Source organism: Camellia sinensis, chromosome 3 (genome assembly GCF_055761805.1).
Source record: "Camellia sinensis isolate YWXY chromosome 3, ASM5576180v1, whole genome shotgun sequence".
Classification (NCBI taxonomy): Eukaryota; Viridiplantae; Streptophyta; class Magnoliopsida; order Ericales; family Theaceae; genus Camellia; species Camellia sinensis.
Genome location: NC_138963.1, coordinates 222,518,861 through 222,534,055, shown reverse-complemented (window position 1 = coordinate 222,534,055; position 15,195 = coordinate 222,518,861). Strand labels below are relative to the sequence as shown.

Below are 15,195 nucleotides of genomic sequence, written 5' to 3'. Positions count from 1 at the left end.
AGTTTTCCGGCAACACACCGCCGGATAGCTCACCGCCGCTGTGTTCACAGGTTAATCGAAACGGAGCGGAGCTTGGACACGAGGAGTACGGGTGGTATCGGATATTTGCCCCCCGTACAAATTTGATAATACAAAATAATAAGGAAGCAACTTGTCTTCAGTTCGAGATCAGATTGGACAATATTGTTTGGTCCGTGAGGGTCTATTACGGGTCCCGTTTTGATAATTCGGACCGTTCAATGTATAGAACTCATCGAGTATTATATGCCTGTAAAAAATCACGTTGATTGGATATCAATAGCTATATCATCGGATCAATTTTTTTTCAATCGTTAATTTGTTCACCATCTATTTTTTTATACAAAACTAATTTGATCACATAACTATCGATATCTGATTAATATAATTTTTTATAGACATATAATACTTGACGATTTTTACAAATTGAACGATTCAGATTATCAAAATGGAACGGACCAAATAATACCGTTCAATCTAATCTCGAATTGGAGGCAAGCTGCCCCCAAATAATAATAAAAAACACAGGTGAAAGGATTGGTAAGTATTTAGTCCAATTCAATACCTTACTATACGTGAAAACAAAGTCGTGAAAACAAAGTCATATGATGTGATTGTCAATGACAAAGGGTTTGTTTGTTTGGTTTCTTTTTGAAAGAGTTGTTTTTGAAAAAAATTTAGGGAACGAGTTTAGAAATTTTTTTAGTTTGTTTGGTTGTATATTTTAGAAGAATTGTTTTTTTGGGAGTTTGGGATGATTTGATATTTTGGGAGAATTTGAGTAGATGTGTGTGAAAGAAAAAATGATTAAGAATGAGAGATGAGAGAGAAAAAGTGATTGATTGATGTGTAAGAGAGAGAAAATGATTTTGAAATTTTTTAAAAAAATACTGAAACCAAACAATTTTTTTAAATTTTTTTTCAAAAACTTATCTTCCAAATACAAACGAAACATATCCAAAATAATTCCCGAAAACAAACAGTCTTCTGATATTCAAAGACAAAATTATCCTTCGTCCTTACATAACAGTCCAAAAAAAGTTAGGGAGAAAGGAGAGAAAGGGGGGTTGTGTCAGTCCAAGAGAGAGAGAAAGAGAGAGAGAACTCGATGAAAAAAAGAAAAAGAAAAAATAAAACCAAAAGCATCACTTACAGCAACACCCCCAATATCTTCATCGTTATCACCTCGTCTTTCTCAGGCGCACGAGTGTATAGATTTTGATTTTTGTATATATATATATATAATACCTCTCTCTCTCTCTCAACATATACTTATCTGTATTTTACCTTTCTCTCTCTAGAATCTACCCTTGTATGGTTATGGTTCCTCACTAACACAAGTTATGGGTTGTTGCGGATCGTCGTTCTTGAAAGAAACTCTCTTGGGGAAGAAGAAGAAGAAGGATCAACGCCACCACCCTCATCCTCCCAACGGCACCGCCGCCGCCGCCGTAGTCGACGGTCCCGGCGGAATCCCGGCTTTCTCCGAGTTTTCTCTCTCCGACCTGAAATCGGCCACCAACAACTTCAGCTCCGACTTCATCGTCTCGGAGAGCGGTGAAAAAGCCCCTAATGTTGTCTACAAGGGCCGCCTCCAGAATCGGCGCTGGATCGCCGTCAAGAAATTTACCAAAATGGCCTGGCCCGATCCCAAGCAATTCGCCGTACTGATTTTCAAATTTTGAGATTATTTTGTTGGTTTTGTTTTTGAATTTATTTAGGGTTTGTTGAATTAGGGGTTTTAAATTTAATGATATTCTTGTTTGATGATGGTTTCTTTTGAAGGACGAAGCGTGGGGCGTTGGGAAGTTGAGACATAAGAGGCTTGCCAATTTGATTGGTTACTGCTGCGACGGCGATGAGAGGCTTCTTGTTGCTGAACACATGCCCAATGATACCTTGGCAAAACATCTATTCCACTGTATGTATAGATAAATTGATTATTGTTTCTCATTCAATCTTGCAATTTTTACTTCAGTTTTGGCCAATTTCAACTCGAGTTTCATTGCAGCTTGATGAATTCTAATGGGTGTGAGGATTTCTAGTATTCTTTCCAGTTTTACTGCATTGGGGGCTAGCTTATTTTGTGTTTGAATTAATTATTTGAGACTTTGGGCTGAATTTCCTTTTTAGCAGAATGATTGCTTTCACTTCACTTGTGTGTTCAGCTTGATGATAGGGTTTTTCTTTCTTTGAAATAGGTTTGTAATCCAAGTAGTAGAAGCTGTATTTTATTACTTACTGTATGGGAGCTATAGTGGCAAAATGGAAGGTTGAATTGAGGGATCGGTGAAAATGAGATGAATTTGACTGGAAATCCATCTGGAGTGGTGTGTTGCCACTGAATGCTTTTCTGTTAAAAGGTTTTTTTATAAAGAGATTGTAGAGCAGGGGTGCTTTTGTGGCATGAAAAAATTTGCAGCATCCTTATCATGCCCAGATAGTGCCTTGTGTGTGTCCGTGTGTGTGCACACGCCTGTGGGCTCACGTCTTTAGGTATAACTTTTCGTTAGCGGCATTGATTTTTCCCCAAAATTCCATCTTGTCAAAATCCTCTCGTTTACTGGAGCATAATAGTATAAGATCTGACCTTTCTTGATTGAGTGGAAGGATAATTTTCAGTTGCTTTCTATATGATTTGTTTACATTAGGATGGTCTTTTGTTTGTGTATGTCTAAATTCATCTTATTGCATGCTTCACAGGGGAGAACCAAACCATTGAGTGGGCCATGCGTCTAAGAGTTGCGCTGTATATTGCTGAAGCATTGGATTATTGTAGTACCGAAGGCCGTCCACTATACCATGACTTGAATGCATACAGGGTTCTCTTTGATGAGGTGTTGTCATATATCTTTTTTAACTTGAATTTTGCACTTGATTATTCCTCACTGGTTGATATTTATTGTTGGATCGTGTTATTTAACAACACAATGGTCTAGTTACATTTACATGGCATTATCTATAGGATTTTTTCTTTTTCTTTTTTCTCTTTTTCTTGATAGGCTAGATGATCTTTTGGTTCTAATTGAGCTAAGTGGCAACTTTGTGGTTGGTTTTGGCAGAATGGTGATCCACGGCTTTCATGTTTTGGCTTGATGAAAAACAGCAGGGATGGCAAAAGTTATAGCACAAATCTTGCATATACACCTCCTGAGTATCTCAGAAATGGTAACTACTTCATTTAGTTTTGATTTAGTTATAGGCAATCTTGCTATCTTTTAATTCTTTTATTCAATTTTTGAAGGAAAATTCTTGAACCAAATAATGCAGAGCATCCATATTGTAATGCTGGACTTGGCATGGTATTGTTTTATATATTTGTTACAACAAATAATATGCTATTGATTCATTTATCAAAAAAATAAAATAAAATAATAATAATAATAATAATATGCTATTGATAAACTGTAAAAAATTCAATGTATAAAGAGAAATAGAGAAATGTATTATTGATTGATGTATTGTTGTCTATTTATTACAATGATTCATGATTCCTATATATAGAAGAGGGTGAGTGTGTAGTAGGTAAGGAGTAGGTGAAGTGGAGGTGGTAGTGGTGTAGTGGGTTAGGTTTAGTGGAGTAGGTTTAAGTGGGTGAAGTAGGTGATAGGTTTTAATAGCCCCCCGCAAACTCAAGGGGGATAGGAACTAGCCAACTTGAGTTTGGAGAGAGTAACAAAACAAGAAAAGACATAAAAATAAAAGAGGATAGGAGACACTGTATGGTCGTGTCAGACCATTGGTGAAGACACTGGATGGTGGTGTCATAACGTTATGGTGTCATAACGTTGTAGAGGACACTGTATGGTGGTGTCATAACGGTGTAGAGGACACTGGATGGCGGTGTCAGACCGATGTAGAAGACAGTTTATGGGGTCATGTCGGACCGTTGTAGCAGACAATGTTGTGACAGTTGTTGTGACAGGTTACAGAGTCTTGCTGGACCCTTGTAGAAACTAACCGGAATCAATGTCGGGACAGTTTACAGAGTCTTGTCGGACCCATAAAGGAGCTAACCGGAATCAATGTCGGGACAGTTTACAGAGTCTTGTCGGACCCGTGTAGAAACTAACCGGAATCAATGTCGGGACAGTTTACAGAGTCTTGTCGGACCCTTGTAGAAACTAATCGGAATCAATGTCGGGACAGTTTACAGAGTCTTGTCGGACCCTTGTAGAAACTAACCGGAATCAATGTCGGGACAGTTTACAGGGTCCTGGACCCCTAAAAAGCCGCACCCTCAAAAGGTGTGCCCAATCTATCAAAAAGGCGTGCCCAATCCATAAAAAGGCGTGCCATCAAAAGGCGAGCCCAAGTCATAAAAAGGTGTGCCGGACATGATGGCGAGGCACGTGAGTGCCTTGGCTGGCGCGCCCGTTTGTCGTCTGGCGTCAAGTGGCGTGCGATACGCGTGGCTGCCTCGGCTATTTAACCAAGGTTGATGCTGAGGCTGAGGCAGACAAAAAATTTCTGAAAATCCTCTGAAAAAACTCTTCCTTTGCTGAGAGAGAAACTCTGGAATACTCTGTAACCAACCCGTCTCTGAAACATGGCCTCTTCTTCCCGTCCAGCTACCCAGAACATGGCCTCCTCTTCCCGTGGTCTGCTCACGCTCTTTCCAGAATTGAACGAGTCCACAAGAGAAATAACTGGTGCGGTGGCCAGTGAACCTCAACCAAACACCTCTGGTTTTGCTCCGTTGAACTTTCCGATGCGGTCGGTGGAGCAAAAAATGGCGGTGCAAACTGATATTGAGGCCAATCAGTATACGCTGAAGTCATGTGTGGAAACCATGACTGCGGTCACAAACCTGTCGCACCGGCTGCAGAGTAGGACAAATGAGGTGCAGCAGTTAAACGCCCAACTGGCTTTGCTCCAGCGCATGTATAAGGATGCGCGAGTAGAGATAAGTGTGCTAAAGGCGGAAAACAAGGAGCTGAAGCGGAAGGCCACCGTGATGTTCCGATTTGGAGGGCCGCCATATGCTGCTGTGGAGGAGCAGGGAGTAGTGATCGTGCCCGGAGTAGTGGGAAACACGGAGGCAACACCGTCAAGGGCCGTCCAGGACGGAGGCAAAAAAAAGAGACCGGCGGCAGAGTAGAGAAGAAATAAGGAAAAAAAATCCTTTGGTTGTTGTGATGGTGGTCTTTGCTCCTTTTTTTTTTTTTTTAAAGTGTGATCGGGGTTGATCCCTGAGATGAATAAAAGAAGGTAAGGTTTGGTGTGCAAATCTTTATCACACGGATTTGTGAAAAAACAGCAATGGTGTTTGGAATGTTTTTTTTTTTATTTTATTTTTTATTTTTTTAATTTTTCTATTTTAAGAATAATAATAATAATAATAATAATAATAATATAAAGATAGGTGATAAAAAAAAAGAATAGTGGTGGATATGATTAAAGGGGATCTGGCGGATAGGAAAAAGTTTTGATCATAAAATGCATGTGGGAGACCACGGGAAGTGAGATAGAGAGAGAGACCTTGCACTACCACTACCTTCTCTCAGCGCAATCCAGATCTGTGCTCTCTCTAGATAGATATGGAGATCGTCGTCGTGGCCATCGTCGCTTTGCTCTTAACTTGCTGTGTATCGCAAGTGAGATCGGATGGATCTGATCACAGGTACAAACTTGGAGGTCTGGTTCCTCTTTACGCCAACACGGTCGGTCCCTTTCACAATCCAAGTGAAACAGACCACTATTTTGATCTCCCTTTCTGTCGAAGGAAGAAGTTGCTCAGTTCCGAAATGCTGTCTCAAAGGACTACTTTGAAATGTACTATGATGATTTGCCCTTCTGGGTTCATGGATTAAAAGGAGGTCCAGTGGAATTGCAGCCGTTGGTGGTTGCACCGAGGGGTGGAGGACTCGCCGTTGAAATTGACGATGGCCTTGAAGCGCGGCGCGTGGTCTGGACCTTCCCTTATGCAGGTGTAGGAAGGAAGGTTGAACCAGCTTCAAGGTTCTGGTTTCATTTCGACCGAAGCTAGAAGAATCGCGAACTCGAGAGCCTTTTTTTTTTTTTTTTTTTTTTTTTTTAAAACGCTGCTGTACATTGGATTGCTGCAAGAACACTATGTCAGGCAAGGAGGAAGATGTCAGAGAGCATGAAGGTGTGGATGAAGATGTCCCAGAGGACTCTGAAAAGGCCATGCCATCACCCCAACAAGAGGAGGAAGCTTGTTAAGAGCAAGTATGGAGGAATAATGCCCAAGAAACCACCACTTATTTCTAAGGACCATGAACGTGCTTACTTTGACTCTGCTGATTGGGCTCTGGGGAAGCAAGGTGGAGAGAAGCCCAAAGGACCACTCAAGGCACTTCAACCTAAACTGTAGCGACGGGTTAAGGTCAACAGTGGTGGTGGACTCGAAGAAATTTCAAGGTATGTGTAGAAAATTCTTAGCGGATTAGATTGAGGTCCGGCGGGCGGCTAAGGTGAGGTTGCCGCCCGCCGGGGAAGCGAAAATACTAGGTTCTAAACCTGCTCTGATACCATGTAAAAAATTCAATGTATAAAGAGAAATAGAGAAATGTATTATTGATTGATGTATTGTTGTCTATTTATTACAATGATTCATGATTCCTATATATAGAAGAGGGTGAGTGTGTAGTAGGTAAGGAGTAGGTGAAGTGGAGGTGGTAGTGGTGTAGTGGGTTAGGTTTAGTGGAGTAGGTGAGGTGGTAGTGGTGTAGTGGGTTAGGTTTAGTGGAGTAGGTTTAAGTGGGTGAAGTAGGTGATAGGTTTTAACATAAACATTATGTTAAAGCAAAGGGGCAACCCCCATGTTACTAATCACAAGAAACTGGAAAAATGTAACAAAATGAGACAAGACTATGTGGACATCATTTGCACTTGCAGCATTTGTTGAAAGTGACCTAAACAAAAGCCTTGATTAGGTAGCACGGCAAGTTGATTTAGCTAGAAAGATCTTATCGTGAGTAGAAAAAAGATACTTGTACATAGATTTCACTGAAAGTAAGTCATTTCTAGTCATCATAAAACCAATCCACACTGAGAATTTTGTAGGCATTTAGTATTTGTGCATGAAATGTGTGCATAACCCCATTGTACTCCCATTATTGAAGTGTGAGACATATCAGGTCTTCGTATTTACTTATCCATTGTGCATTCACAGGACTATATTTTGGAGTCTTTATAATAAGATTTGTCTCATCCACTTACCTTTTCCTTAAAACTCACAGAAAATTGGTATTGAGCATACAGATTTGCCTAACCTCTTTATCCGGTTTACATTTTCATTCATTTGTCATTTTTTTTAAAAATTTCCCCCTTGTTGCCATAGGGTGTGTTATAAATGTTTGTCAATGTTTAGTGGAAAACCATGGTGTCAGGCATTAAGGTATATTTTGACATGTAAAATGAAGATTGACGTGGTTGTGTCATGCATGAGTTCTTTGGTGCCAATTTGAAAGTTTTAAAGGCCTGGTAAAGGCCCAAAAGGAGGATTTAGTGTCTGAATTTTTTAATGTCAGAATATCATTGAAGATTCACTTTTAAATGAACTGGAATATTGTAGTAGCTTGCTGCAACTATGCAAATTTCCAGATAAATTCATATCATACCAAAGTTTTTCCTCAAATCAATTTTCTCAAATTTCTTGAGCCACAACAAAGACCATATACATCAAATCGTATATGAACACAAAATATTAGCATATTTCATCCTTTAACAATATTACATATTTTTCATGTCTACTTGTAGGAAGGGTCACTCCAGAAAGTGTAATTTTCAGTTTTGGGACTGTGCTTCTGGATCTTCTCAGCGGAAAGCACATCCCACCAAGTCATGTAAGTATTGTGTACTTTGTTATGCCTTACCTACCAGCTATCTCAAGTTTAAATTCAATCATCTCGTGGCAGAAGTTGTGTTTCCAATCAAATCTAGGCAACAACATAAACATCCTTTGTAATAAGTGCACATTCTTGTTTTTCATGTTGGATCAGCTCTTAGAGGTTTCAAGTTATTTTTAAATTTTTTTAGTTTTTTTAACAAAGATTATAGTTAGTTCATTTTTAGCACATTAACTTTGTTTCTATCATCTTGCTTTCAGGGTTTCTGATTATAAACTTATATTATTATTGTTATAGTGGGTTCCTTTCAGTTATCGACGGGGGGAAAATGTATACAATTGCATGGGTATGTCATCACATGGCTCATTTCCCTCATTCCTTGTCACAGATCTTTCTGGTGTTGTACAGTGGGTATTGCTGTCAAAAACCATCATCTATTGGGGTATATACCATTAAAATGGATTACTTTGGATATGGATAAGCATATTTAGGAGTCCTTAAGATTGGTTGTTTGTTAAATCCATGTACTTAACCATGTGGTTGTGCTCATTTGACTTGAATCCGTGTAATTAGGCTATGTCTTGATCTTTGAAAATTTCATGCTTTGAGTGGATTATGGAATGGGTTAATTGTCATCAACCTCAAATTGTCAGGTGTAAGGAACGTCTGTGATGAATTGTGGTAATTCATATGGGAAATGTATCTGCAAATCACATCTATGATAATTACGCTTTGGTATAGGTTTAACTTGCAATAAATAATGGTAATTATGGGAAATTTGAGTTTATGAACCTTGGAATGCTTAAATTTTACTGTCTGCAGGCTCTCGATATGATACGTGGCAAAAACATTCTTCTTTTGATGGATTCACATCTGGAGGGAAACTTTTCCACTGAAGAGGCTACTGCAGTTTTTGATCTCGCTTCACAATGCCTGCAGTATGAACCTAGGGAGCGGCCAAATATCAAGGACCTTGTTGCAACACTTGCCCCACTGCAAAATAAACCTGACGTGAGTCCTCTTTGCTTTCTCTATGGTTGTAAGTAATACTTGAAATGTCCTTTTCTTAACCTCAGAAGTATTTTTGTATTGTGAATCCTGCATGTGGTTTACTATCTAGTAGTAATATTGCCAAATGGAATACGGTGTGAGGTCTATGCAGCTATCTTTTTGTTACTAAAAGTCTCAAACCAGAAGGCCACTGCTGGTTTTGCAAGCCCTATTTGTTTCTGGTTTCTCTATACTGTCATGTCTTGCCAAAGTGCTCATTTATCTCGAGTTGTATTTCATGGCTGATTTCCAATTTCTGGGTGACAAGATAACTGCAGAAGTTGGGTTTACAGACGGGTTTCCTCCGAGCAATGTTGTGTGCATTTCTGTTATTTTCTTCTTTCTTCTTGAGTGGGCTTAATTTTACTTGCACAGTATTCACTTTAAGCACAAATATCTCTGTTTCATGTTTCTCTATTTATTTGAATTTTCTCATTGTTTCTGTCTCTGAAAGGCTTTTCAGAATTCTTCAGTTAGATTGGGAGCTTTGGTGGCAATGTTTTTTCTGGTTGTAGAACATAAGAAGACCATGCATGCTTTTAGTTAGAGCATTGAATGTCTCAATTCTTGCATGCAGGTTCCATCTTATGTGATGCTGGGAATTCCAAAGAACGAGGAAGCACCATCTACTCCACAGCACCCTCTTTCTCCAATGGGTGATGCCTGTTCACGAATGGACCTCACGGCTATTCATCAGATTTTGGTGATGACACACTACAAAGATGATGAAGGAACCAATGAGGTAATATGATGTGTTTTGAATAGGATGGCTGATATTTGTTGCCATTTCTGTACTATAATACTTGGATAGGAAAATGCTATAGGTTCTAAATTTTCTACCAAATAAATGATCAAATGTCTCACATAGTCGTGAGGTTTACAGAATTGCGGATCCCACCCCTATATGAGACATTTGGTCATTTGTTTGGTAGAAAATTTGGTATCCCTAGCATTATCTATCTGGATATTGGTTGGTGCAGCTGTCTTTCCAAGAGTGGACCCAACAAATGAGAGATATGCTCGAGGCGAGGAAGCGTGGGGACTTGGCATTCCGTGACAAGGAATTTAAGACTGCCATAGACTGTTATTCTCAGGTATTTACTTCATTTTGCAGATAGTGCTTTTATATATAAAAGATTATTATGTTTTGCCATATTGGAATTCTGAGGAAATATGCTAGGAGACAACCAAAAAAGATAGGAGTGGTAAAAGAAGTGATTATATTGTCTCTGCAATATTCATCTGTTCTTTCTTGCAGTTCATAGATGTGGGAACCATGGTTTCCCCAACTGTATATGCGAGGCGCAGTCTCTCCTATCTCCTCTGTGACCAACCCGACGCGGCCCTACGAGATGCAATGCAAGCACAATGCGTCTACCCAGACTGGTCCACAGCATTTTATATGCAGGCAGTTGCCCTTGCAAAGCTGGAAATGCACAAGGATGCAGCTGACATGTTGGGTGAGGCTTCTGCTTTAGAAGAAAAAAGACAACGTGGCAGTAGAGGAACGTGAGAACTGTTCTTTTTTTCTTTTTTTTTCCTGTCTTTTTTGTCTAAATTAATTGTTGTGTTGGCGAAGTGCATAGGGTTTATGTACAATTTGAATTGGGGTGTGGTTTTGTCGTCATCTGAAGTTGTACTATAGAGAGGGAGGAGAAAGAACAATTGTTTTTTGGCACTGGATAGTGTTATTTTTTTTCCTGAATGTATGGAAATAATCAAAATTGGTTTTACATGTGTACATATATATGTATGTTAAACTTGTAATACAACATAATTTCAATGCAACAGTGATTAGGCAACAAATAGTTCAGCTTTGCCGTCAATGAAGAGGCTCATGAACTCTTCACCATCTACAGTTTCCTTCTCTATGAGGAGTAGAGCAAGCTTGTGGAGGATGTCAATATGGGTTGTGATTATCTGCTTGGCCCTTTCGTATGCCTTCTCTACCAGTTCCCTTACCTCTGTGTCTACCACATCAGCAGTTGCCATGGAATAATCCTTTTGGGAAGACACCTGCATTAAAAACACACAATCTTGACTCAACAATTTTCAATGTTGATTTAGCAAAATCACGCGAAACCTCTATCCAGAACAACCCTACCTGTTGACCTAAGAAGGGATTTCCACCAGATCCACCAATGGCGACCTGTCCGATCTTTTTGCTGAAACCAAATCTCTCAACCATCTGCCTTGCCACCCTTGAAACTTGCATGAAGTCATTTGACGCTCCAGTTGTTACATTATCGTCACCAAAAATAACCTCTTCTGCAACCCTGCACCCCCACAATTTTTATTGAAACAATCAATCCAGGCATTTGAATTAAGGGTTGGTATGGCTATAAAATGAACCAAACTACTCAAACACTAGTGTTAAACTCGCTCGAGATTGGCATGGTACGTAAACAGGCCAAACATGTGAAGTTTTCAAGCCAAATCTTGAACAAGTTGCTACTCGGCTCAGCTTGTTTATAGCCGTAGGGGCTGAATCAGTCCGAAAGGGGGCTTAATTTGAGCTATTTATCCTTCAATAGCCAAAAGAGCAGGCAGATTCATGCATGCCCTAATAAAAGATGGGTTGTTGTATGAACTAACCTTCCACCAAGTGCAACAGCCATCTGGTTCTCCAGGTAGCTTCGACTGTAAAGTCCAGACTCGAGCCTCTCTTCACTAGGAGCAAAGAAGGTAAGCCCTCCAGCTTGGCCACGAGGAATGATTGATATCTTGGCTACTGGATCATATTCAGGCATAAGTGCTCCAACTAAAGCATGTCCGGCCTCTGCAACTCAAAACAGGGCACATATATACATAGTTAGAACACCCAGAAAATAAGATCAGAATACGAATACAAGATCTTGGGAAGACATTTCTTTATATGTTGTAATATACCATGATAAGCGACTAGCTTCTTCTTTGCTTCTGAGACAACAGCATTTTTCTTCTCTGGTCCAGCAATTATTCTCTCCAGAGCATCAGATATCTCATCTTTGCTTATTTCCTTGAGGTCGCGTCTGGCTGCAAGAATGGCAGCTTCATTCATCAGGTTTTGCAAATCAGCTCCTGTGAAACCTGGAGTTCTCCGAGAAATCTTCTCAAAGTCCACATCCTTTGCAAGTGCTTTTCCCCTCGAGTGCACCTGTCAGTGTCGTAATATTAGTTGGAATAGAGTTTACCACCAATTCTTTGGGTTGATGTGGTTCCTCAATTAAGAACAGCAAAACTTTCCACTTCGCCACAATTCTTTTGGTTGCATCTTACAACTTGAGCTATTTTTTAGACTTATTTATTTATTTATTTTTAAGTTCAATAAAACAAAAATAAATCCAAAAAACAAAAGGCAGCTAAGAAGCTGATGCCAAAGGATTAAAAACAATTCGAAGCAATATTAACAGCTGGAGGAACACTATTATTGTCAAAACCAACTGTTCTGATTCTTAAAACTTTCCCATCAAAATGCAAGCAGAGAATTAGTTTTGAAACTCGAATACTATTATTGTAGTTGATAATCTATGTACTATTAGTACATACAGCTTCTAATTTTTCATTCCTCTCTAGTGTCCACCATCACATAGTCCTTTCTATTAATGGCTTAGACATGTCAATTAATGTCATTTTTAATTTCAACTTCTGTTTCCTAAATTCTAGCTATTTTTTCTGTTTCATATAAACTGTTTAGTTCCTACAGTTTCTAATTTCAACAAATGTGGTCTAATATGGTTTTCCCAAATCAATAACTATTAAAGTCACTCATGCTCATATAATTTAGATTGTCTAAATTGTAATATAAATTTTTTTTTATAAAAAAATAAAATCTTCTAATTAAGTTAAAGTTTTCACTATTACTTAATTGGATCATATAAACTAAAACCAAAACTCCAAGGATAAAAAACAAATGAGCATAAAATTATGAATAGAGTAGAAAGAGCTCACTTGAAGAATCCTGACTCTACCAGCAACATCAGGCCGGTCCACAGTCACTTGTCGATCAAACCTTCCAGGCCTCAACAATGCCGAATCAAGAACATCCGGTCTGTTCGTTGCTGCCAACACAATCACACCTGAATTCCCCGAAAACCCATCCATCTCCGTCAACAGCTGATTAATCGTCTGTTCTCTCTCATCATTCCCACCTCCAAGCCCTGCCCCTCTCTGCCTCCCCACCGCATCAATCTCATCTATAAACACAATACAAGGCGCTTTTGATTTCGCCTTCTCAAACAAATCTCTAACTCTCGACGCACCCACACCTACAAACAATTCCACAAACTCTGACGCCGCACACGAAAAAAATGGCACTCCGGCCTCTCCTGCCACCGCTCTGGCCAACAGGGTCTTCCCGGTGCCAGGCGGTCCCACCAGAAGACACCCTTTGGGGATCTTAGCTCCTAGAGCTGTGTACTTATCTGGGTTTTTCAAAAAATCAACAACTTCCTGTAATTCCAATTTGGCCTGATCAGCTCCGGCGACATCGGAGAACGAAACTCCAGTCTCCGGGACCTCCTGGAACTTGGATTTTGACCGGCCGAAGTCCATCGGCCCGCCGAACCCGCCGGGCCCGCCAGGCCCGCCCTGGGAGCGGCGAAAGAGCAAGAAGAGTCCGGCGAAGGCGAGGAAAGGGAAGATGAGATTTCCAATGAAACTGAACAATCCGTTGCCGGAATCGCCCTCGGCAACCGATATATCGACGGCGTTGGAGGCGAGAATGTCAATGAGGTCGGGGTCGCTGGGGACGGTGACGGTGGCGCGGCGGCCGTCGACGGCGGTGAGTTGGAGGGCAGTTCCGTCTTTGCTGAACCGGACCCTTTCGACTTTGCCCTTCTTGACTGCGCTCAAGAACTCGCTGTATCGCCATTGGGTTCCGTCTGGGATGTCGGACTGGGTTTGGGGTTTCGGTGCGGTCATGAGGAGGTTTTGCGAGAAGGGTGATGGGATGGGTTTGGGGGCTTCGGCTTGAATTGCGGGTGGAGGAGCATTGGGTGGGTTAATGGTGTCTAGGGCTAGGGTTTGTTGTGGGGTGATTGAAGAGAAGAGTAGAGCAGCCAAAGTGGCCTGTGATGGTAGATTCTTCAGAGTAGTATTACTGGGTCTTCTGTTGAGGATTGATTGTGGAATTAGAAGCTTTGAACATTTGGTAGTTTTGGGGGTTGGAGGAGAGAGATAGATTTGGTTACCATGGAAGCTTGAGGAGAGCAAGGGTTTAGTGGAAGCCATGGATTATATATATTTCTTCTTTTCTCTGGTATTGTAATTGGTAGGATAGGAGGAGTTTGTTTGAGTTGAGAGTAACCAAATTCTGGAATGAAATGTATTTAAAAGAGCGAGTGAGAGTGGAACTAGGGAGGTGGGAAAAGGACATATATAGGAGGGAGTGGAAGGATCAAACTTTGTTTCATGGTTCAACCAAAGCCATAGATATGGGTGTTGATTGAGATGAATGTACGTGTTTTAAAGGTTACCCAACCATTCCTTTGATTTTTATGCTTAAAAGATCGTCACAACACAAGGACCACAACAAAAGTAGAACTTTTTAACGTGGGGTGAGCAATGTAATTTCCTTTTAGGAAACAACTTCTCGCTCGTCCAAGCCATGGCACTGGAGAAATTATTCATTGCTTCAAGGGTAAATTTACGTGGTGCTCCAATCTCAGTATTATTGGTTGAAATAGTGAATCTCACTACTTGTTTATTTCTTTTGAAGAAACAACTGAACACTTGTCCACACATGAATAGAGTGGAGCAATGCTCCTAGTACAATGAATAATTTCTCATGGTGTTGAAATTGATCCACTTGTCATGAAAACTTGTTTATTTCAATCGTTTATTATTTTAATAATTTGTATTATATTTATCTTTTAGAATTATGTTTATCCTTTATTTATACAAAAATAAATGTAATAAAATCACATGTATATAATAGTCGGATTAGTCTAAAAAAATTCATTTAAGACGCATAACAAACGTCGCCGTCCAATCCATTAGCTTAATAAAAACAAGCTCTACTAATTTTGTTGTTCCTGATAAGTGAATACTTTTTTCTTATTAAAATTTTTAGATTGAATTGAGTAATGGGAGGACCAGAGGGTTGATAAAAGTTGGAATTGTAAGATTTTTTTTTTTAAATATGGCTTAATGTGACTTATGCATAATTATACTAGATTCATCTCATTAAGTAAGATATATGTACATCAATTAGATGGTGACTAATCATTGATGAATGCACCTATATATACATAATGTATAGAAGACTAATAGAGATAATGTCAATGCATTGAACGTGATAGATTCATTATGAATGAATCTTAAAGATGCATTA

At 39.7% G+C, this 15,195-nt stretch overlaps 2 protein-coding genes across 2 annotated transcripts; one reads left to right on the top strand and one right to left on the bottom strand.

Annotated features, from left to right (window-relative positions):
- Positions 1-1,046: 1,046 nt before the first annotated feature.
- Positions 1,047-10,623, top strand: LOC114315230 (serine/threonine-protein kinase BSK1). Its single transcript, XM_028261815.2, has 9 exons — positions 1,047-1,682; positions 1,804-1,939; positions 2,722-2,855; positions 3,081-3,186; positions 7,744-7,829; positions 8,655-8,843; positions 9,460-9,624; positions 9,863-9,976; positions 10,141-10,623. The coding sequence occupies exons 1-9, from the start codon at positions 1,362-1,364 to the stop codon at positions 10,393-10,395; spliced, it is 1,506 nt and encodes a 501-aa protein (XP_028117616.1). The 5' UTR covers positions 1,047-1,361; the 3' UTR covers positions 10,396-10,623.
- LOC114315231 (ATP-dependent zinc metalloprotease FTSH, chloroplastic) lies at positions 10,161-14,456 on the bottom strand. Its single transcript, XM_028261816.2, has 5 exons — positions 12,813-14,456; positions 11,772-12,018; positions 11,478-11,661; positions 10,987-11,158; positions 10,161-10,898 (listed from the first exon to the last, which is right to left on the bottom strand). The coding sequence occupies exons 1-5, from the start codon at positions 14,091-14,093 to the stop codon at positions 10,677-10,679; spliced, it is 2,106 nt and encodes a 701-aa protein (XP_028117617.2). The 5' UTR covers positions 14,094-14,456; the 3' UTR covers positions 10,161-10,676.
- Between the last annotated feature and the right edge of the window lie 739 nt (positions 14,457-15,195).